At 42.3% G+C, this 25,297-nt stretch overlaps 1 protein-coding gene across 1 annotated transcript in view; it reads right to left on the reverse strand.

Annotated features, from left to right (window-relative positions):
- Positions 1 to 396: 396 nt before the first annotated feature.
- The window catches only part of LOC138964092 (protection of telomeres protein 1-like), a 77,240-nt gene continuing 52,339 nt past the window's right edge, over positions 397 to 25,297 (reverse strand). Inside the window, exons 7-13 of the mRNA XM_070335980.1 lie at positions 24,775 to 25,194; positions 23,264 to 23,426; positions 19,518 to 19,616; positions 18,933 to 19,018; positions 9,518 to 9,618; positions 8,768 to 8,842; positions 397 to 4,805 (exon numbers count right to left, since the gene is read on the reverse strand). Of these exons, the coding sequence (XP_070192081.1) occupies positions 4,605 to 4,805; positions 8,768 to 8,842; positions 9,518 to 9,618; positions 18,933 to 19,018; positions 19,518 to 19,616; positions 23,264 to 23,426; positions 24,775 to 25,194 (1,145 nt within the window). The 3' untranslated portion in view covers positions 397 to 4,604. The remainder of the gene's footprint in view (positions 4,806 to 8,767; positions 8,843 to 9,517; positions 9,619 to 18,932; positions 19,019 to 19,517; positions 19,617 to 23,263; positions 23,427 to 24,774; positions 25,195 to 25,297) is intronic.

Consider the following 25,297-nt stretch of genomic DNA (forward strand, 5'->3'; position numbering starts at 1 on the left):
TCTCGACTCGGTGAGACTGTGGAAAGTGCCGCAGCTTCAAAATTAAAACAACTTATGAGTTATTGATTCTTTTATGAACCAGAAGGGAGGCCGTGAGCATTTTAAGAAGCAAACGAATCAATGTACGTAATTTGCTCAAGCAGCGAATTAACGTACCTCGATTCGTTTGATCATGTTTTAGTTTCAGGGCACACATATTTAAGTGCATAAATACGCCCAGATTTTTGAAACACTTGAATGACCATAAGAAAAAAGGTCGTACAGTGGAATTGAAATATAACCAATAATTACAATAACCTCATTGCCTTCATTTAGTCAAAACGCCTTCAACAAAAATTAATTGGCACAATCAGGTTTCACTGTATCATCACATTTATAACAATCTTATGACAAATGTCAAGGCTCCAATATTTATTTTGTACAAAGTGACAAACACAAAAGTAATCAAAAACACAATATTGTAAATCTGCTTCCTCTAAACTTACAACTGGTCAAGACGAGAAAGAAAACAATGTATGTTAATACACATTTTCACTAAATTAAGCAAAAATTAACAACTTTTCATTCAGACATATTATATTTGAAAAAAGTAATATTCATGTTTCACCTTTGGCAGGCTTGTCGGCAACAACTTACATGAACTTAAAAACATTGTCTGATTTTTCCTGTGAGAAAATAAAACTAGTAAAGAATGTGAATTGAGCTTAAAATGAAACAATGACAACTTAAACATGTATATGGAAAAGTGCATTTAGCTTAATTTTCAAGGGAGAAAATATAACAAGTGAAGAAAGCGAATTGAGCTTAATTAAAACATATAATTATAAGTGCAGATTGGTTTGTTTTGGGGCACACATTTTTACTGTGTTGTAGATTTTTCTTTTATGAACCACAAGGTAGGCCTATGAGCTTTTTAAGAAGCAAACAAATCAAGGTATCAAAAACTTTTTTTAATCTGCTTTCTCTATACCATCACAAGATGAGAAACGTTGAATTTATGATAAAAATACACATTTAAACTAAATTAAGCAGAGAAGATTAACAACTGTTCATTCAGATATATAAATACATATTTGATAGAAATCTGCAGTGAAGGAAAGCCTGACACAGAAGCTGCAGCCATTCCTATCATAATCAAAACTGATCTCTTACATCATTCTTCCAGCTCACCACATGCGCATTTAAAGTTGAATTTAAAAGTATGGATGCTGCAGTCACTGCTCTTTGTGTACGGTACACTGCAGAGTGTTTGGTACAACGGAGCGCCCCCTGCCGCCAAAAATGTGACTAGCTGCGCATGCGCACTTGAAACTCCGAAGGGGTGTATTGGCCTGTACCTAGCCACCTCTGGCGATGATTTGTCACACAAGGGCTGCAAAAACAAAAGGCACACTGGCCTACCCCAGAGGAGAGCCCTGCACTAGGACCTGTGTCTCCGGTTTCACCATCGCCTCCAGGATCAGATACACACGTCTGCACCCTAACGGTACTACACACACGAGAGACAGCCTCTGTATCGAGGTCACATGATGATGGCCCAGCACCTCTTGGTACACAAGTCGAATCTTTTATTACACACCTTCGAATTTCAAATGGCCACTGATTCTCAGTAAATAGTCTCCTTATTGCGTTCTCCTGGTCACTGTTAATGTTGAGAAGTGTTAAATCAAATTTCGCCATTTATTTCCATAGACAGAAAGAGATGTCAGTGCAATACAGCTTACAGACCGCAGCCTAGCCCTTACTAAGTTACTATCACCGTCGGATGTTGGAATGTGAAACACTGAGGTCTTCCCGCCTGCATCTGTCGACAACACTGATTGTCAGGGTTCCTGCAGGGCAGAGCTGACACAATTCAATGAGTTTTCAAGGACATTTCCAGGACCAAATAAATGCTTTTCAAGGACATGATTTTCCCCAAATTAATGCAAAGCACCAAGCTTACCTTCAGTTTTTCAAGTCTGCAAACTATTAGTCATTCCGTAGTTGTTTCCCTTGCCAACTTCCAGGAAGGGAAGCAACTACGGGTAACTAGTAATAGTTTAGTTCGTCTGCTTTCGTTTTCACTCGATCTTTTATTCTCCCAAAATGTGTGTACTGTATTTGACGAAAAAAAAGGGTGTTGCATTTTTTTTTAAATAAGACAAGCTGCTGACGAAATGTATAGGCAACAATTTGGAAAAATCAAGTACTTTTCAATGACTATTTAACAAAACTCTATTTTCAAGCACTTTTCAAGGCCTGGAAAAGGTTTTCCAATTTTCAAGGAGTTTTCCAGGGTTCAAGGACTCTGTACGAACCCTGGATTGTGTTAGAGGCTCTCGCTGGGTGGAATAACAGACCTTGTCCCAAAGTATGCGTATACACTACGCAGATCATCACCGTTGACTTCGTCTACATGGTCCCGCTAACTATAATTACTGTCCCTGACAGTGCCTCACAGGATGGCCAAGTTTACTTTGAAAACAGGAAGGGGAAATCTAAACTCGGTTTGTTCTAAGTGGACATGGGAAACAACGGGACTCGGATCTTGGGTCGCCCCTGGCAACACAAATGGAAGAATCCAGGATATGCAAATGGTCTTCTGCAGTTTATTCCAAGGTGGTAGGGGGTTGAAAGGGGGAACGAACGAGAGGGGGGAGGGGACAGTGGTCGGTGGAGCTACTATACTAAGACTGCATCACCCACACATTTCGAGGTACCCTCCCCCCTCACCATTCGGTTCACAAGCCTGTTTTTGTCCTTGGTCAGTTTGAAAATGATTGGTTTGTTCAAGTATTCCGCCAAAAAAATGCGCCAAGATTTCCCTCCTCATTTTAGTGGTGTTTGACGCTTGCCCCACTCACTTAATCAGAGTCTGATGCAAAAATTGACTCGAGAATTCTGTTCATTGACGTTGTGACGTACTAAACTTGTTTATTGTTCGCGGTTTTGGCTGATTCTGTGTTGTTTTTCTGCAATATCAGCGAAAGTACCATAAGCGGTGACTGAGTTACAGCAACCAAGAGTGAAGACTAAGTTTCATTTTGTCCGTTTGACTAGCCTGACATCTACAGCCTTGACATTGTTATTCTGTTTTTCTCTGTGTGACTGATTTCTTTGACACAAAGGTTCTCTAGCTGTGTGAAAGTTCAATTGTATTGTAAATATAAACAAGATACGCAATCAATATGCAAGATATCACAAATGTTCAGAAACGAAAATATGTGAAAAACTCTGAAGAAGCTGTGAAAAGAAGAAATGCTGCTCGCACAGACAGAAAGCCAGATGGTAAAATTCAGTTTAGCGGTGAGAGAGAGGAAATTGATCTTATTTACGCCCAAGTCTTGGCATAGTAAGGTAGGACATTACACACTTTCTCCTTCCATCTGGCCTGTTCGTGTTTACATCGCGTGCCACGCGTTGTGCTATTTTTGCTAAGCCCCGCCCCCTTTTTCTGTTGCATGATGGGAGAGGCCGGATTGGCCATGATGTGTTTAAACTGCGCTTCAGTCTTCTGCAATCTAGTCAGGCATGCAGTGAGTCGCTATACGCGTACAGTGTACGTCTGTGTCTGATTAACTAGTAAGTTTGTGACGACGTATGAGTCGGAGAAAAAAGAAAAGAAATCGTCATCTGCTGATAAAAGAAAACGTGTCATCGCAGTTAATCTTTTGAGAACTTAGTTGCCAACAGAAGCGTCACACTTGCGAGAAACGCAGTAACACGTACACATGAACATTGTAGCACAACCACATGCCAGGCGTGCGTGCGCACGCGCACACACACACACGCATGCACATACACACATGCACGCACCCACACATGCACTCACACGGCAAACGCACACACGCCAACGTGACGCTCACAGGCTTTTTGTGACCATCAAGGGAAATAACCGCGTTTTTCTCTGACTCAGAAGAGAACGCTGTTTCTTCCCTTTAATTGGACCCCAAACTGCATCGCGAATCGGATATATCGCGATCAAAAATCTTTGGACCCCAAAGACCGCGAGTTAGTGGAAGTCTGCTGTAGTCACATACCCATTCTATGAAGGTTTCACATGGAACAAGGACATTCGTTGATTGTCTGCCTTGGTTTGGCTCAAGTATCAACTATAATGCTGTGAAATATGAACATTTGATTTACTAATTTACTAATTAGAAAGAGCACAGCATGCATCTTGAGTACACATGAGGAACATTCTCTTTTTACCATCATTTCTCCAGTAAAACTAGTTATTCTACAGAGTTTCTGTTTTGTTATTTAGAACAGATAATCATTGATAAAAGTGATGAAAATAAAATTAATGAAAATGTGTATGAGAAATGATTTGTAAAAAGTGAATATTCTCAACTTTTGCATCAGTCTTTAGTGCAATCCTATCATTGTCACAAGCACTGACTAATACCCTGCTATCTTTAAGAAAAAAGCTGGGAATAAGACACTTCAGTCCTATTTCTATCAGATATCGGTGCACTTTGGGACTATGCTCACATTGTGCAGCATTTCGGACAGTTTACATCTGCACAAACATAAGTTGTCCAAAAGAAGCACCTATACAGGCAGAAAATATCACTTTAATACACCAAGCAAGCCATTGGACAAAAGCACAACGGTCTGCATCACACCAGTATAGTGTCAAACATGTGGAAGGCAGGTTCACCAGTTGCAGAGTATGAGAAAAGACAGCAATCCAGTCGGGGTGGGAACGGTTTCTGTGGGTCCTGGGGTACACGCAGGCTGCGCAGTGTGGACACCAACTCCTGTAGTACTCCCTTGTCTTTTAACACTGCTTCTGGTTCAACGCCCCGGAAAAAAGTCACCTGCCATGCAAGAAAAAGGAGCCGTTGAATCAAACCGGAGTAATATAAGTATTATAACAAATAAGTTGCGTAAATTGATATAAAAAAAATTAGTCAATTGATCTGTCTGATCCATCACCTCGTCTTGATTCTCAGTCTATCTGAAAACATTTGGTCAAAACTTGACGAAATGTAATAACAAATGGATGCAGATTTCTGTAAGGGGCACAAAGAAAACCAGTCAGAAAAAGTAGAATGGCAATGTAAACTTTGTCTGAACATTCAGGGTTGTCACTATAAACAAGCATTGACCTTAACGGAGTCAAGAAAGCCGCCCCGTGGCCGTGGTAACACAGGGGTGGTACATGGATACCGTCTCTCGGTCTGCTCAAACAGTTGACCGGTGTCCAACCCGGGCCACATTCTAATCCGCGACCTTAAGTCACAAAAAACTGTTTCAACCCATACTGAGCGGGGACATAGCTCAGTTGGTAGCGCACTGGATTTGTATTCAGTTGGCCGCTGTCAGCGTGAGTTCAAACCCACGTTCGGCGGAAATTTATTTCTCAGAGTCAACTTTGTGTGCAGACTCTCTTCGGTGTCCGAACACCCCCCGTGTACACTACATTGGGGTGTGCACGTTAAAGATCCCACGATTGACAAAAGGGTCTTTCCTGGCAAAATTGCTTAGGCACAGTTAATAATTGTCTACCTATACCCGTGTGACTTGGAATAATAGGCCGTGAAAGGTAAATATGCGCCGAAATGGCTGCAATCTACTGGCCGTATAAAATTTCATCTCATACGGCATCATTGCAGAGCGCCTAGAACTGTACCCACGGAATATGCGCGATATAAGCGTCCTATTGATTGATTGATTGAGAGAGAGAGAGAGAGAGAGAGTAGTCAACAACAGAGAGGGGAAGATAAAAAAAATAATCAACGGTAGCAGACGATGTGTGAAGAAAATCCGCTTGTGCCCAGATAATGGAGTGCAAAAAACAGAGAGGGAGAGAGACAGACACATAGACTGAGAGAGAGAGAGCGTGGTGACATGGGGTGGGACATGGATACCGTCTCTGGGTCTGCACAAACGTGTCCAACCCGGGCCGGATTCTAATCCGCGACCTTAAGTCACACAAAACTGTTTCAAACCATACTGAGAGAGAGAGAGAGAGAGAGAGAGAGAGAGAGAGAGAGAGAGTAGTCACCGACAAAGAGGGGGGAGAGAGAGAGAGAGAGAGGGAGAGAGAGGGAGAGAGAGGGAGAGAGAGAAATGCTGCAGAAAACCAATCGCTAGCCAGACAGGTGGATTTAATCTCTAAAAATTGTTAGTTCCCAGCTTCTGCCCCTTGTGGAGACACCAAAACATTGGTCATTGAACGTGTTATAAAATAAACTCATTGGTTACAGATTGTACATATGACATAAATAAATGTTATTCCAAATAATCTTTTAGCATTAAAACAAGATCTTGGTTTATAAAGCCATATTATAGACATTGTTGTATACTATTCATCAAATTTTGTTTTGAAAACGATGAGTTTTGCATGAGTGTTTGTTCGAGCAAGACATAATTTGTGGCAAACGCATTTTCGGAAATTCTTGTTCGCCCCACACTAATAGTTAAGATGTTTCAAAACCCAGACGTTCGCGTTGACATACACGTTCACCTCAAATTGAAAACGTCTTTGAAAACAACTGAAACGAATTAAAAAATATTTTATCTGACTAGTGTGCACACCTATTCTTTGTAAAAGCACCCATGCTTCGTGAATAAAGGTCCCAGGTCTCACTAGCACATTTCTTCGACATCGAGTGTTAGGTTGAGACGCGCATCCTCATGTGAAACCTTTAATTTGGTTTCTTTCCTCTGGCTGGGGGCGTAAAGGCGTGTAAAGCTAATATCTTTCGTTTGACTACCGTTAGGAACCTAATGCCCTACACCCTATGCCTCACAATTCCAAGCTATTCACCAAATTTGAGCTCAATTGACCCAAGAGTACCAGGGATAAAAGTCTAATTCGTAGACAGAGAAACAAACAGAGAAACAAACAAACAGACAGAGTTAAACCTATAACCCACTTTATTACATAAAGGCGGCTTAAAAATATTGAAGCAACGGGCAGGTGTGCATACATTTCCCTGAAGTTCAGCTGTGACTCGAAGTTTTAAACACTTTACACTTCCCATTTTTCCTGACCTTTCCCAAATGAACTTTGCAAAGACAATATTGCACCCATGTGATAACCCCAACTAAATCATTCATTCCCGTGTTATTTCATTTAGACTTTCCATGTCATTAAAGGCCCTCAATTTGGCTATCTGGCACACTTTTTGGATCAACGCTTCCTGTTACAGGGGTCACGTGACTGCCGCCTGAATAAGAGTACGAAGCATGGGTACTTTTACAAAGCATGGGTGTGTACACTAGTCAAATAAAAGTACATCCGCCTGACAAAAACATAATGCAACATTTGAAAAATTGAGAATAGGGAATTTTAACATATAAATACATTGTCTATCCAGAACAGATAGTTTTGTTTTGCTATCTTGCCTATTTCTTGTATTACAGATACTTGTTCAGTACAGGCCGTGCAGTTGTTTCTCTTATTAGATTAGGGGTAGATTAAAGCTCGCTGTATATTGTCAACATGTATGTTGAGACTCATTTGGTAGCAGACATACAATCTATGTCTCTGGTACATGTAGGAGGTTTAAAATGATGGAGGGAGATTGCAAGTCCACAAACATGTGACAGGTTTTAAAACATTTTCTGGGCAAGTGGCCTAGTGGATAAGACATCGGCCTCCTAATCGGAAGGTCGTGAGTTGAAGCCGCGGCCGCCTGGTGGGTTAAGGGTGGACATTTTTTCTATCTCCCAGGTCAACTTATGTGCAGACCTGCTAGTGCCTTATCCCCCTTTGTGTGTACACGCAAGCACAAGACCAAGTGCGCACGAAAAAGATCCTGTAATCCATGTCATAGTTCGGTGGGTTATAGAAACATGAAAATACCCAGCATGCCTCCCCCGGAATCAGCGTATGGCTGCCTGAATGGCGGGGTAAAAACGGTCATACACATAAAAATCCACTTGTGCAAAAACATGAGTGAACGTGGGAGTTTCAGCAAATGTCCTGGACAATGCAAAAGTGATTAGACATTTGTCCTGAACAAAAATAAATCAATAGGATTTTTTGTTCGCAACAAAAAGTAAATTTAAACTTGACTAAATCCAAAAACAAAGCGACTGCCCAACGTTCCAAAGGTAATTTGTTGGAACGTTTGTTATTGACAAAATAATACGTTACTATCACAAATATGTCGACCCAACGGTCTTTTAAGTGCACAGACAATTCTTTGAGATTGTAACGTCTTGTTTTGTCAATAACAAACGTTCCAACAAATTACCTTTCTTGTTTTTTTTTACTTTAAACTTGACTAGTTTCTTGTCACAAATTTTAAAAAAATCTTGGCAAAAAGGTAACAGAACCAATCAAAGTAATAAAAAATTTGTTGTTCTGTCTCTGAGCTATAATGACGACAATTCACTGTGATTGTTCCTTTCTCTTGCTGAAGAGCATGCGCTTTCTGGATGCCCACATTTCCACAACCTTTCCACAAGTTTCAGTGGTACTACCCGCTGATGAGGGCAGAGATTTGAAGTACAAACGCTTCTGGCCTTTTTCTGGCACCAATTTTCGTTTTGGCGGCATGTTGCTTTTTCGGGAAAAAACCGCAAAGGGAGGCAACTTGTCAACCGGCTTGGAGTATTCAGAGTTGCGACCCTTGGAAGCTCTTCTCTATAAAAAGCACAAGTTTTGTCTGCTTGGAGAGACACATCGCTTTGCAAAATATCGATAAAATAGCAAATCCAACTACTGTAAATTGGAAAGTACTGACAATGTCCGGATCAAATGAAAGCTTAATCGGACAATGACCACTTTGTGACAAAAACAATAGGACATAATATGTCCTCTTACATGAAAAATGTATAGGACATTTGGACAAAATATCCGTGTATGTCCGATGTCCGACGTGGATGAGAGCCCCTGCACCTGCATCACATAACACAAGAAATATGCAAGGTAACAAATCAAATAAACCTGTTCTGGATAGATAATAGGTTTGACTTTTTCCTCATAATTATGTTAAATTTGCCAATTTTGATCATTTGGTTCCTTACTTTTTATCAGGCGGAGGTTGAGGGTACCCTTAATTGGGCGGCGGTCACTTGACCCCTGTAAAAGAAATCTTTGATCCGAAGAGTGCCAATAAGTTGAGTGCCTTCCATGGCTTAGAAAGTTTAAATAAAATGGAACAAGATTGAATGTTTTTGTTGGTGTACGTAAATGGGTGCAATGTTTTTGCTAAGTTTATGTAACCACTTTCCTCTACAAAAGTAGAAGTAACACACTTTACCACTCACATAAGGTTATTTTCTTGTCAAGTGCATCAATAAGGTCTTCTCCCTCTGGGTTCCTGAGCACTGAGGTCTTTAATGGACAGCATTACAAAATTCTGTACTAGTAAACCATGACAGTCATGGACTATCCAATGACTGTATACACTATTGGAGCACATTTCACTGTTTTTACTATTGTGAATTTCTTCTTCTTTTGACTTTGAGGCTGGACAGTTTTATGCTCAATACAATGTTTGAAATTTGTAAAAAATGTCCGAATCAAATTTTCTAAACTTAAAAACCCCCACAGAAAATGCAGAGAACTGACCGCCTGATCTCTCCAGACATTAGCGGCCATATGGCGACCACTGGAATCCCGCAGCACAAGTCTCAGCATATAGATCACTTCAAGTGACACGCACTTTCCATCTGGGAAGGACAAAACACGAAAATTAAACATCACATCAGCAAAGCGCTTGACAATAACTACCTTTGTTATGATGTGGCACTTTCTGGGAAAGAGTTCACCTTTTTTCTACGAAATGTACATATGTAGGTTTCATAGATGTTATTCGACTCGCGTAAATGGCAAGAATTTGTTTACCTTTTTTTTTTCATTTTCAAACTTTTTTATTTTCTGAACTCGTTATTCTTGTATTTTATTCATTCTAATTCATTCATTTGGGTTTAGAGTTGTGTCCCACAATCCTGTATTCTATTTTTAGTCCGGGATATTCTATTTTTAGTCTATTTGTAGAAACGATCAAAGGGCATATGTATCACTGCGCGTCGACTGGTGGTTGGGGGCTTGTAAGATCATGTGCTTGTGGCGAGGTATAAATGAGACTTTGAAATGAAGAGGATACCATTTCAGCACTGACCCAAGACGACCCAACCCGGTCCCTAGCCCATTTCAGGTCTCCTCTAGCAACCGGCAGCCAGCTGTCTACATCCCGTGTAACATGCCCCTAATGGCTTTGCCGTGAGGGCGTAAAACTTACATTTTCCCCCAAGAGGATACTAGTTTGGATGCAACTGATCACTGTACTGTTAGTCAGGAATCCACAATGGCTGATGCTTACTTGCAACCAGATCGGTGGCAGACACACAGCATTCTTATAGGAGGGACTTTGACAGTGGGAAATCGAAAATTTCAACAATAAATTTTCATTCAATTAATATACTTACCCAACTCACATATATAGCATTAACTTCCGTTTGATGCTTAGACATTGAAGTACAGACCCTGGTAACAGGGGGAGGTAACTCCCAAAACAAAACAAAACCTTGAAGTCAAGGCCCTGGTAGTTACCTCCCCTCACCGGCAGCCCGCGCATGCGCGGTACATACCGCCGGTATAGTCATTCCCAATGAAACACCACCTTCAACCATTAATAACGATTGCGATTGCGGGGTAGGTTGGGAGGGAATTTACTATGTGACTTGGGTAAGTATATTAATTAAATGAAAATTTATTTTTGAAATTTTCGATTAAATCACATATTCTTACTCCAACTCACATATATAGCAGATTGCTACATAAGGTGGCGGGAAACTCACTTATTTCTGGTAAGAATCCGGCCTGCTTCAACCATGACTGGTAAGCAACTACTACCATCCCGGCGGGTACTAGAGAAACCCGCAGAAAGTAGTTTAAGAAAGACGTTTTAAAAACGTCCAAAACACCACTCTGAAGCCGTTCGAGATTCTGCCTGGTCGCAGAACCGCCAAATAAGCGGCCCAAGCTCTGACCCCATGAGTTCTAGGAGAACGCAGAGGAAGGACTGATCGCTCCCGCTCCCCCCCCCCCCCCCCCCCCCCCCCCATTTGACTGCCACACTCATAAGCTTGTTCAATGAGTGTGGAAGCCCATCTAGTCAGCGCTGTTTTGCAAATAATTTGCTTCTATCCGTTTAAAAGGAGCCATGCAAGACGAGTATGTTCAAAATACTCAATATCTTGCGCGAGACCCGAAAAAGCATGTAATTCGCTGCCCCTTCACGGGGAAGTGAGCACCAATAAAAAAAAAAGAGTATGAGAACCTTCTTTATAACAAAAAAGGAAGGCTTGCATCTCTCAATAATTCTATGGCTCTTAACCAAAAGAACTCTAAAAAGAGGAAAGAAATCCCAAGCTGTTCTAATGACAAATGAATTGAGGACAGGGCCCTTTCCACGCCGGGCGTAGCAAGGGGAATGTCTTGTCTAGTTCTGACGACGTTTCTCAAAACTGATGAAACATCGTCTGCCATCAACAAACAATAGTTCGTAGAACATCCTAACATCCTCCTGAACTGGGGAATGCTAAAGCCGATGCCCAAATTCTAGAATCGTGCACTATTGCAGGTGCCGGAGGAAGGGCTGACTGCCCCCCCCCCTTTTTGGTTGTAACCACTCATGGATTGCTAATGATGGTAAAAAAAACACCAGATAAGGTCAACTTAGATAAATAACCCAAAGCGCAAAGAGCATAATTGTAAAGTTATGATGTTGCGCTATATAAATGCTCATTTATTATTATTATTATTATTTTCACATAAAGTCTGGTTGAGACCTGAGTGAATAAACCTGGCCGATGTGAATGCGTGATGTACTGTGTAAAAAATTCCATCTCACACGGCATAAATAAATCCCTGCGCCTTGATATGTGCGCGATATAAATTGCATAAAATAAAAATTAAAATAAAATTTAAAAAAATCCCTGCGCTTAGAACTGTACCCACGGAATACGCGCGATATAAGCCTCATATTGATTGATTGATTGATTAAGATTCGTAAGTTACGTCTTCCGGATAACCGTAAAGAGCGCCAACCTCACTGACTTGTCTTGATCGTGGCTGACAAAAAGAGTGAACAATCTCTTGCAATCAGCTAGACCAGGGAGACAGTCCTAACTCAAAAGAGAGCTGTGAAAGTTCAGAAGACAACAAGACATGTCTTCCGAGGCGAACGAGTAATGAAAAACGAACCTGTGCGTCTCCCACTTGAATAGAACAAAAAGAGTTCCAAATGACCAAAAGTGTAACATCCTCCGAGGAGTGAAGCACTAAAAGATTATGGCTTGAGAAACCACAGCACCATAGTCCCATGAGGTAGACGCTAATTGTTCGTAATGAACCAGAGGCAAGAACCTTGTCCCTTGTTCAATGGATAGAGGCATGACAAAATGTCGAAAAAACATCTGGCATTTTCTAGACTCCTTACAAAGAAGTCAAAAGAAACGTCTTAAAGCTGAAAACAAAGGAAATAATTTGCAGTTTCGGCGAGTATGCAACCTCTCATCAAAAGATTAACTGAGATTTGCTCATCAACAAACCAATGCGGCTTAAACGAAAGCGGAAAAGGTCTTAACTTAATTTTCGCTAGCAAGTAGCTATGAAATTTAATCGATCAAGGATGGAAGCAAGCGTCATAGTGGGCGCTTGCTGTAGTGCCGAACATGGAACGATCAGTGCCTAAGGCTGTCCACTCAGAACTGATTAGGACGAACTCTCTAGGTGACCGTTAAAACATAATGCCAAAGTATGTGAAACCTCGGGAAGGCTTCCCAAAAGGCCTAGGAGATAGACGTTAGCTCTAGAAAGGCGTGACCGATCTCCTCCCGATAAACGAGTGATACCTGAGTAAAAGATATCAAAGTCCTCATCGGTGGGAAAAAAGCTCATGATAGAGCATAAGCGTTCCTGAAGTTCCTTAAACTATAAGGGACACTCACCCTCCTATGAACCGAGGCTGTGAACCCAGCCTGATCCAATCGGTAAGCCAAAAGTAGGCTACTGCTGGTGCATGACCTGCTTTGAATGTCTACCCAAGCATGACCGAGCGTATGACGCAGTACTGCTTTCTGCGTTAAGAGTCCAAGTCTAACAAAGACAAGGACTCATAATCCTCATGGGTTGTGACAGCAAAAAACAATGAATGATCATGGCTATGAACTGGACCGTCGTTACCCGCCGAGTATGTTAGACAAGAGTGCCGTAAACCGCCAGTCCTGTTGCCCTCAAACTGACTTTAAATACTTCTTGCCAAGACAGAAAAAGTTAAAAGAAAGTCCGAACGAACTCCTTGAGAGGACAAAAAGAAGGTGTGAACCCAAAGGCCGACAGCTGTCGTGAATGACCTTCTTGCTACTTGAATTTGAGAGTCTGTCATCTGCTTTCTAACCTAAGTAGAATGCTGATCAGATTCGTAGTAATCCTGAGTAGCAGCAGGAAACGAAAAAAATTGTTTCCTGATAAAAAGAGATGGTCGGTGTGATCGACGAAACGGAAATCGAAAAGTCCAACTGACCACAAGTTATCCTCTCCAGTCCATGCATAAGCAGATGGAGATAGTACAAGGAAGCCGCGATTCTGGTTGTACGTCAGCAACCGAAAGTGCGGAAATCACGATGGCCGAAGCCTGGTGTGACATGAACAGAATGGCTGAAAGCACCACCACGGTGTTGCGAGCTGATGCTAATGCGTACGATCCTTCACTCGCCGGAACAGCCGAAGCGAAATTGGAAGTGAGAGACAGGGTACCGATGCCACCAACGACCTGAAACCCGAAGGGTTGACATCGGAAGTCTACTGGCAAAGAGTCATCATTCCCGGAACCATCATTGGCCGAAGCCGGAAATGATTGTCCCCCGCAGCCACACTGTGCGGAACCGGTAAAGAATGAACGCTACCACAACCCGAAACCGACGAAGCGGAACCGGAGGTAGCCGGCACCCCATTGTGCCAAATGTGGAAGGTGGTGGAGCTGCAAGATGAGAAGTAGCTGTCACCCCTTCTGCAAAATATCTAGAAGTAACTTCAGCGGCCAAAACCAATGGCCGAAGAAGTCTCTCCTCGACTTGAAAGGTAGACTCGACCTCTGAAGAGTCGTCCCGATCTTCGTCGTCATCCACACCATCAACGACAAAGTCGGCCGGCATAGACTGAACATTCCCGGAACCATCATTGACCCGCGCCGGTGTCACGATTTCATCTTTTGCCTGTGTACATATTTCCCCCTCGATATATACTCAAGACTGAAATGTTGTTTCCTGGTAAAATTAAGAAGTGAAATTATTTATGGACGAAAAGCATGTCAGTTTCTTGCATGTGAAGACAAGAAGGGCAAAGCCCATACGACTCACATGCTTTACACATTTTTCCTACCAAAATACATGTGACCTTGACCCAAGGTCAAGGTCATCCAAGGTCATGCAACACAAAGCTGTTAATTCAAGACATAGGAAGTACAATGGTGCTTATTGGCTCTTTCTACCATGAGATATGGTCACTTTTAGTGGTTCACTACCTTATTTTGGTCACATTTCATAAGGGTCAAAGTGACCTTGACCTTGATCATATGTGACCAAATGTGTCTCATGATGAAAGCATAACATGTGCCCCACATAATTTTTAAGTTTGAAACAGTTATCTTCCATAGTTCAGGGTCAAGGTCACTTCAAAATATGTATACAATCCAACTTTGAAGAGCTCCTGTGACCTTGACCTTGAAGCAAGGTAAACCAAACTGGTATCAAAAGATGGGGCTTACTTTGCCCTATATATCATATATAGGTGAGGTATTGAATCTCAAAAACTTCAGAGAAAATTGGAAAAATGTGAAAAATAGCTGTTTTTTAGGCAACATTTATGGCCCCTGCGGCCTTGACCTTGAAGCAAGGTCAAGATGCTATGTATGTTTTTTGGGGCCTTGTCATCATACACCATCTTGCCAAATTTGGTACTGATAGACTGAATAGTGTCCAAGAAATATCCAACGTTAAAGTTTTCCGGACGGACGTCCGGACGGACGGACGGACGACTCGGGTGAGTACATAGACTCACTTTTGCTTCGCATGTGAGTCAAAAATTGGTGGTGAAATTTAATAGATTTTACCCCCCAAAATCGAGGATGAATCAAATTTCAAGTTAAATAAAAAACAAGAAGAGCAAACGCTCGATCGAGTCACTTTCGCAGTTCTGAATATTATATGAGGCATCAGATGGACAGGAAGAAATTGCTATTCACAACACAATGAGTCACGTTCACATAAAATTTGTCCGGCCGGACAGACTAACACTGACCGATTACATAGAGTCACTTTTTCTCAAGTGACTCAAAAAATTGGTCGGACAAATTTGGCCCCATGAATGTAACTTACACAAGGTCGCTCATCAGTACTATCGAAGTGTGTTTTTTTGTTCAGTGTAGAGTTTATACTAGATCAACGAGGCCGAGAATCGAAATACCAACACGGCGAAAGATGAAAACGTCACACCAGAAATGATGGTCCCCCAGTACCGGAACCTCGTGCAGCCGCACTGTGAGGAACCGGTAAGGAATGGATGCTACCATACCCCGGAACCGGAGAAGCGGGACCGGAGGTAGCCGGCAATCCCGATGTGTGAACAACCGGAAACACTGAAGTGCTATGCCCGGAAGCCGACACGTTAAGTCCCCCACCATCCGAACCGAACAAGCGGAAGCGGAAGTGAGGAACGGATTGTCGTTGCCACCAACAACCGGAAACCCGACAGGGTTGCCGCCGGAAGTTGATGACAGCGAACGGAAAGTGCCACTATTAACCGGAACGCCCGAAGGCGAACCAGACGTGGCCGGAAACCCCTTTGCCGATGCACCCGCGTGAGCGGATGCCAAGGCAGACGATCCTATACACGAAGAGCCGGTCACACCAAGCCCAACGAGACAGGTAGGGTAACCGTCGAGGCGAACTACACTTTCTGAGGGTGCGGTAAGCAGCGAACTTCCCAAAACACGTACCACGTTGGCAGAACCCGACGGTTGAGGGAAAGTCAATCAGCAGAGGTCACGGTAGCTGACGGCCGAATCCTCGACATCGAGGCAGAGTCGCCGACTCCGGGTGGAAACGCCGCAAAGGCGGAACAAGCCACCCCTCTTCAAAGGTCAACATCTCCTGCATCTGTTCTTGAAGCTCGAAACCAAGGAAAGAGACGCCAAGACTTCTTTGACCTTCTGAACAGGAGACAAAGTAGGCGATAACACAATAAAGGGTCGAAAACGACCCGTAACGATTCTATGCTAACCTGGTCGAAAAACTTCCCGACCAGTTAAAAAGCAAGAGAATCCTTAATTAGAGTGTGATTTCTTAGCCTAGCTAAAAAGAAGATCTCTTACAGATAATTCACTTCGGCTTAAGCATAAAAAGAAAGACGAACTGCTCAGCAGGAAAACGAATGTCACCTGCCTGGCAGCGCTACAGCTCTTGTCCGCCATGTTGAAAACCACAACTCCGTGAAGACGGAGACACCAAGTTTACAACACAATTTACCAAAATGCAAATGGCGGCACAAGCTATGAACAAGAAGAATCTGTTACAGATAAGTCACTAGACTTAAGCTTAAACAACAGTACGAACTGCTTGGCGGAGAAAGGACAGAACTTGTCTGAGTGAGCAACTGCTCTTGTCCGCCATTGTGAAAACAAAACGAACTCCGTGAAAACGGAGAGAGACATTTTCACCAGTGAACAGTTACAATAAACAAAAGTTGTAAACAAGAAAGATCTCACCTAGGGTCAATGGCCTTCCTCACAGGAGGCCAAAGGCTGAAAAGCCTAGAAGAAGTACGAACACGTCTGAACAAGCGTGTTGAAGTAGGGAATGACTATACCGGCGGTATGTACCGCGCATGCGCGGGCTGCCGGTGAGGGCCTTGACTTCAAGGTTTTGTTTTGGGAGTTACCTCCCCCTGTTACCAGGGTCTGTACTTCAATGTCTAAGCATCAAACGGAAGTTAATGCTATATATGTGAGTTGGAGTAAGAATATGTGATTTAATGCATAGTGTGTCCTTCTATGCATTTTTGTCCGCAACGGCGAAAGTCTGACTGAAATCTCCAGTTACAGTTAGTGCTGCAGAAGATGCAAGTGTACCCTGTCCATGGAACTTCTTTATCACGCCGTAGACCCGGCTGCACTTGGCAAAATCCAGTGTCCCGGCTGCGAACCAGTGAGAGCCCCAAAACAAAATGAATTTCTCCCCAAAATCACATCTAGCGTCATTCACAGTCCTTATTTTCCCAAAATAATTGTTTGAGGCAAAGTGTAGGTATTCCTTTTAACTTACCTCTACCCATTTTTTTACTTTGGGAGTCCTCCGCGCGTTCTGGGTTAGTTTTTTTTTTAAATTTGCGCATTCAGTGCATATTGTCAGTTTAAAACGTAATTAGGAAAAACATCAACAACGAAAAGTACTTTTATGAACGGCAGTTCAATCATCTATTATTCATTCATATTTACACCGAGTTTTAGCTTTTGAAGTTAATTGGTTGGAACGCAATTCATAAATTGATGTATACAATCAGAAATTCGTCGGTTGCGATTCAGTGTTCCCCTTGGCTGCGATCCAGTGTTCTCGTCGGCTGCGATCCAGTGTTTATAAACAAATACCTTTTCAAGTAGATTGACTCAGTTTAGATGGCTTTAGGTGGTGGGGTTTGACCTCTTGAACATGTCTTAGGAGTGTTCGCGAAGGACGAGGAATAGGGTGATCTACTCAAAGTGCAGAAAGTTGAAATAATCAGAGTAAACCAAATCAGATTGTCTCTGTTTAGATGTCTTTAGGTGTGTAGATTGACAAGTGATAAGAGTGACTGACAGGTATACCTAGTGATAAGAGTGACTGACAGGTATACCTAGTGATAAGAGTGACTGACAGGTATACCTAGTGATAAGAGTGACTGACAGTTATACCTAGTGATAAGAGTGACTGACAGTTATACCTAGTGATAAGAGTGACTGACAGGTATACCTAGTGATAAGAGTGACTGACAGGTATACCTAGTGATAAGAGTGACTGACAGTTATACCTAGTGATAAGAGTGACTGACAGTTATACCTAGTGATAAGAGTGACTGACAGGTATACCTAGTGATAAGAGTGACTGACAGTTATACCTAGTGATAAGAGTGACTGACGTGTATACCTAGTGATAAGAGTGACTGACGTGTATACCTAGTGATAAGAGTGACTGACAGGTATACCTAGTGATAAGTGACTGACAGGTATACCTAGTGATAAGAGTGACCGACGTGTATACCTAGTGATAAGAGTGACTGACAGGTATACCTAGTGTTAAGAGTGACTGACGTGTATACCTAGTGATAAGAGTGACTGACGTGTATACCTAGTGATAAGAGTGACTGACAGGTATACCTAGTGATAAGAGTGACTGACAGGTATACCTAGTGATAAGAGTGACTGACGTGTACACCTAGTGATAAGAGTGACTGACAGGTATACCTAGTGATAAGAGTGACTGACAGTTATACCTAGTGATAAGAGTGACTGACAGTTATACCTAGTGATAAGAGTGACTGACAGTTATACCTAGTGATAAGAGTAACTGACAGTTATACCTAGTGATAAGAGTGACTGACTGTTATACCTAGTGATAAGAGTGACTGACAGTTATACCTAGTGATAAGAGTAACTGACAGTTATACCTAGTGATAAGAGTGACTGACTGTTATACCTAGTGATAAGAGTGACTGACAGTTATACCTAGTGATAAGAGTTTACTGACAAAAACTGTAATCATGTGTCAAAATACTGGATCGGCTTCGGGATGCGCTTGTGAAGAAAAGTAGTCTAGGAATTTTTCTCGTCGTATTTTTTTTCCACTGACCGTACTGATTGTATTCTAGACAATCATTAGTACAAAATACGGCAAAATCGTATGGGTTCCCAGGTCAGTGTTATAATGAGAGTACAATAGCCACTGACCCTTGAGGCACCTAGGGCACAGTGTGGTGTTCTCTGTATCAGCATCCCAGTCAGCAAACTTGCCACCACACAGCCCAGCCAGCTTTCTGAAACACCAACACACGGTAGATGCTACAAGTAACAATGCCAGATAAAGAGGCACAGGTTTCTGTAGGTACAAGTACAGTTGAAAAAACCTTTTTAAGACCTCAACAAAGTCGAAATATTATATTTATAGGAGGGGCTCTTACTAAATGGGTGTAGGTTATGATAAGAAAATCTGAGAAAGTGCAGTCTTAACTTCTGGGGGTGTGATCTCCTTGATCTTATCTTTCACTTGGTCCCAGAGAGCTCAGTTGATCTTTTCAGTCTTGAGTGGTCAACCATGGCTGAACATTCCATTTGGTGGACTTTCACTCAAAACTTTCCACTATCACTCAGAATGAAGTTTGTGGACATGAAAAAGAATGCACAGATGTCAAAACAGACATAAAGGTCAACTCGATGCAATAATACCATCCCCCTTTCCTTGTGTTTGAGGAGGAAAAGGTGAGCTATAATAAAATGAATCAAATACCAGCAATAATATGAAGCATGAAATCAAACCTGGTACTGGTGTACGGGAGGGACAGGTCAGTCTGTTTCAATGATGGAATGTCACTCTCCATTTCACCATCGCATGTCAAGCCCAGCGAGACACTTTTCCTGAAATTGTGTAGAAAAAATAATCATACTAAAAACACACACAATAAGCACCTAAATGATTATAAGGTCAAACTCTTGAAAACAGCACTCACTGGCAATACAGTGGAACCCTCCTTACAAGACCCCAATTTAACACTCCCTCCCTTTTAAGACCCTGTTTTCTCACATTTTCTCTTTATAACCTCTGTAAACTTACCCCCATTTTAAGACTCCCTCCTTTTTAAGACCAGATTTTCTCAGATTCTTGGAGGTCTAATAAGGGAGCTTGATGTCAAATACTTTTTGATTTCGTCATGTCATGACATTAAATGAATATGCACAACCACAATAGATATTTGGAAACACAATGTAGCTGTTTTTTCCCTTTAATTGGCTGTTGAAGAGTTTTAAGGGGTTAAAGCAATGAGGCAAAACAAATGTGATTAGTTGAGCCATGGATGTGTTTTGCCAATTACGCTATAAATAGATTGTCTGTACATAGGTCAGTTGGCAAAACACATGTACGTGACCACTGCTACTGCAGAGATGCCATTACTGCAGTGGTGAATAGTGAGCTGCGATTTGCACATTTTCAAAAGAACAGTATCCAGTGAAAATTCCACAAAATGCAAATCTTGGCTAAATTTTTTTCAATATGGCACATATATTGCACGGCTCAGCTACAGTGGAACCCGCTTATAAAAAAGTCCAGGGGAAAATATTTTTGCTTTCTTATATCCAAGTGGTTTTTTTTATCAGGAGACTCCGGATATAAGAAATATTTTTTTCTTATGCGAGGAAAAACAAATATCATATTTTTGGAAATGCAATGCACTATATGCCCGCAAGCAGGTGCATGTGATAATGAATGTTTATGTTTGTAATTTTATGTCATTGGGATAAGTATGTGCGAGTGAATTAATATGTGTATTTTAATGTGTTATTCCCAACTTGGAGTAGGGTTTGGGACATAGTACATGGTGGCCTCCATTATTAGTATCGGCTTTCTCATGTGCGTGTGAGGCCTCAAATCTCCTGTTAGAAAACATGTGAAAAAAACACTTTTGGACAAGAATTAAGAAAAGTGTCGTCGCGGTAGCTTCAAATGTACCATTACGTCATGTATTTTAAACAAAGGGACGTAATCGCTTCTCGGTTTTTTTTCCAATCTGAACTGTCTCTGCGGGAAAAATAATCAGAAATGGTGAAACATGTTTCCCACGCGTTTTAGCATGTGAGAATTATATGCGAGGACGTTTCACTGAGGAAATACTGTTGCAAAGTGAGTGGCTGCAGCTGGGTTACGGTGTACATGGGTTCTGTGTGCTGAGCAGTCTTACAAAAGCAAGCCATGTGTAAAGTTCCACATGTTTTTTCCCAAGTGTTTCTAACCGGAAGTTCTGGTTCCCCCCACAAATACCCCCACAAACCGTATGGCCTTTATCTTGGGTCTGTCAATTATGCTGGGCCATGCGGTCCTGCAAGTCGTGAATCGAGAGATTGAGAAAAAACAACAACTTAAAAATCGAAAAGGAGGCTGAGTTGCTCACGTAAAACAAATAATCATGCACGCACAGAGATGATCTCACAAACCCGAATATGCACGTATTGGGAAGGCAAGTAGTTTGGAATATATTTTCGTGTATGCATAAGCAGCCAAGCGAAGCACCTTCCCCCCTTCCTCCCTCCCCCCCCCCCCCCCCCCCCCCCCGAGCATAAATGCATGCTCGCACACACTCACCGACACGTACTCAAACCAGCCAGCAAAGCACCTCCCTCTTTACCGACACCCCCACCCCTTCAACACACACACACTTACACACACACACTGTGAGGCAGAGTGGGTCTCTTTTTCTTTGCTGGTTGACCTTCAACAGCATGGATAACAAATAATTGCACATTGCGTCTGAGGATGCAAAAATTAACAGGCACTTGAAGGGAACACGAGGACTGGGTGGCCGAGTGGTAACGCACTTGCGCTCGGAAGCGAGAGGTTGCGAGTTCGACCCTGGGTCAGGGCGTTAGCAATTTTCTCCCCCCTTTCCTAACCTAGGTGGTGGGTTCAAGTGCTAGTCTTTCGGATGAGACGAAAAACCGAGGTCCCTTCGTGTACACTACATTGGGGTGTGCACGTTAAAGATCCCACGATTGACAAAAGGGTCTTTCCTGGCAAAATTGTATAGGCATAGATAAAAATGTCCACCAAAATACCCGTGTGACTTGGAATAATAGGATATGCGCCGAAATGGCTGCGATCTGCTGGCCGATGTGAATGCGTGATGTATTGTGTAAAAAAAATTCCATCTCACACGGCATAAATAAATCCCTGCGCCTTGAATATGTGCGCGATATAAATTGCATAAAAAAAATAAAAAAATAAACATAAGTCCCTGCGGTTAGAACTGTACCCACGAAATACGCGCGATATAAGCCTCATATTGATTGATTGAACACTTTCTTAAAGTTCAAGTGTTGCAATTATTCTCCACATTGATTTAACAACACACAAAGGTGAAATTTGAACACAACAAATTTCCATTCAGGTGCCTGTCTAGCCCTTCCAGTCAGTCTGGATCACATCCGGTGCGAACATTGCAAAAACTGTAAATCGAAATTGAGTTTCTTTCTTATATCCGAAGAAATTGTGTCAAGGGAGATAAAAACTCCTTTCTTATAACCGTGTCTTCTTATAAAGGAGTTTTTCTTATCCGGAGAATTTTAAGTGGAAGAAAGAAGGCATTTGGCAGGGAAATAAAAAGTCCTTTCTTGTAAGCGATGTTTCTTATAAGCGATTTTCTTATAAGTGGGTTCGACTGTATTCAGTGAAATTGTTTTGCATCATTGCTTTGAATGGTGCAACTCTTCCAGCGCTATACAAGAAGAGCAAACGCTCGATCGAGTCACTTTCGCAGTTCTGAATATTATATGAGGCATCAGATGGACAGGAAGAAATTGCTATTCACAACACAATGAGTCACGTTCACATAAAATTTGAGCCCGGTCACTTTTATAGTTTCCGAGAAAAGCCCAACGTTAAGTTGTGTGTTGCCGAACAGAAAAGGCTAGTTATCTCCCTTGTTTTTCTGATAACGTTCGTAAAAGGCTACAGATGTAAATACTTTGATGTAAAGAATAATCCTACAAAGTTTCAATCACATCCGATGAACTTTGTCAAAGATATAAAATGTCTAATTTTTCCTTTGACGCTGACCTGTGACCTTGAAAAAGGTCAAAGGTCAACGAAACCATCGTTAAAGTGTAGAGGTCATTGGAGGTCACGACTAAACAAAATATGAGCCCGATCGCTTTGATAGTTTCCGAGAAAAGTCCAACGTTAAGGTGGTGTCTACGGACGGCCGGCCGGACGGCCGGCCGGACAGACTAACACTGACCGATTACATAGAGTCACTTTTTCTCAAGTGACTCAAAAAACCATGAGTTATTTCCATGCACTGACAAAACAGGAAAGTCAGTCTGTTAATGAACCTGTAAAAGAGGAACAACATCATGTGCAACATGAACACTATTTATGTTATGTTTCTAATACAAATCTTCACTGCAGTCCCCATGAACTGTAGTCAGTGTAGCTCATATAAATAAACCGCAAAGAAATAGGAGAAGAGAGGTGAGGAGTAAAAGGGAGAAACTGACAGCATGCCAGGACTTACAGCAGAAAACAGGCGGGGCAAAGTTGGCGTAGGAAGTGTGAAGGGTCCACCGTGTCGGGATAGAATTCCACCAGATGGGCCAGCACACGGAACTTGCTGGGTACTTTACTGGTCAGCACATCAGACAAGGAGGAGTGGCTGATATGCTGATGCCCGCTGATTACTGGAGAGTACAACACATTAAAAAGTAATAAGAAACGGATCTGCAAACTTCAAACAACTTTCATTAAAACTGAAAGACTATTTCACAACAAATTTTCTTTTTCAAGCAAACAATGTTGAGGAGTATTTACCGTAAACTACCTTGTATATGCCATGCCATGCCATGCCCCCCCCCCCCCCCCCCCCCCCCCCCGCACCAATTTTGCCCAAAAGTTAGTGATGGGCGTTTACTAGGTACTATACTCTTTGCTAGAATAACGACATTTTGGTCACTTGGCATGGAAATGTTCAAAGAATGCGTTATTGCACAACACGTCCCCCCCCCCCCCCCCCCCACTCTCTCTCTCTCTCCCTTTCTCACACACACACACACACACACATACACACAAGGAACTCGGCAAGCAAACCACCAAGGAAAACTTGTTGCTTGATTGTAATGTTAACAAGTTTATAACTTCAAAAGATAATGCTAACTGGAAAAGATTAATCTAGATCTGCAGTTGCACTGATTTAAGCCATCAAACTCGAGGGACAATCTCTTGAGAACAAATATCATGATCAAAAACCGGTCTTTTTAAATTCAGAAGAGCTTTGAGAACTTCAACTCTCTTTTATAACTAAGCTGCACTGCGGTGAGAGTATCAATAAAAGGTATGCCTTTATAACAGCATCTTGGCATTATACACTCGGATGAATACTCTGTACTGCATGCGGAAGTTTACAAACACTAAAAACAAATGTTCCACATTTTTGTTCATGACATTATTAATCAAGAAGTGGGGGTGGGCGTTTACTAGGTAGTATGCCCTATGCAAAGCTTTCGGCCCAAAGTAGGGGGTGGGCGTTTACTTGATACTGGGCGTATACAAGGTAGTTTACGGTACTTATTTCAAACCGAGTTGTTAGTCTTTACCAATTTCTGTGTTTGATAAGTTTTCTTGAACTAAACGCCCAGACACAATTAAGATGAGGTGGGCAAAAGCAGACAACATGGAAAATACTATGAGAAAGGCTTTCACGCTCAAGGGTCAGACTGATTCCACTATTCACATTCTGATTCATTTTCTCCAATTAAAAATGTGCAGGTGCGTATATCTTGTGACACAGCAAGCACACCTTGGACTTTCTAACACCAAATTCAGAAAGCGTTTTCAAAAGGGTGTTGTGGACAGAATGTCTTCAACTTTGAAGAAAAACATTTTGAGCAGAAAAGACTCCTTCGGTGTCAGCAGCCAAGCCAGGTATCCCTGCTAAAGAAACCTGTGTGAGCAGTGTTTGCAAGAGCCAATATAGGCCTGTGGAGGTTACTTTGGGAAGAAGTCAATAAAGCAGATGTAAAGTGGTCCTACTTGAGGCAGTCTGCAGCATACAGGTCTCTGCGGAGCTGTGCGGTGAGGGCTGGTCCTTGCCTGCCGTCCTTACACCACCGACCGGTGCGTGGCCATGCTCACTGGCTGGATTTCCGCTGTTGAACCCCTCCCCCTCTCCTAGCTCCTCCTCTCTCTCAACGTTTACATGTTCCAGGACTGCAGTGTCTTGGGAACTGGATGACACTACCACAGCAGTCCTCTCCCTCTCCCTGCTTCTGTGGACAGGTTTACCGCAATCCCAGTGACTGCATCCTGCTTCACCTGTATTGACACTACAGCCTGCGGCCAAGACAGGAGTCAGGGCACGCTGTCCATCATCTACACCAGCCCCTCCCACTGAAGACGCTTGGCTGCTCTCACTCTGCCGCTCTGCTGGCCTGCCCTGGGTCTTGCTGCCCGCTGTCAAGAAAACATAGCGGCTGTCAGTTGGCCTGATATCAATACCTACCCTCAGACAAACAGTAGCATAAGCTGCCTCCTACTTAGTGTAGTGACACACTCT

This window comes from Littorina saxatilis, linkage group LG4 (assembly GCF_037325665.1).
Source record: "Littorina saxatilis isolate snail1 linkage group LG4, US_GU_Lsax_2.0, whole genome shotgun sequence".
Classification (NCBI taxonomy): Eukaryota; Metazoa; Mollusca; class Gastropoda; order Littorinimorpha; family Littorinidae; genus Littorina; species Littorina saxatilis.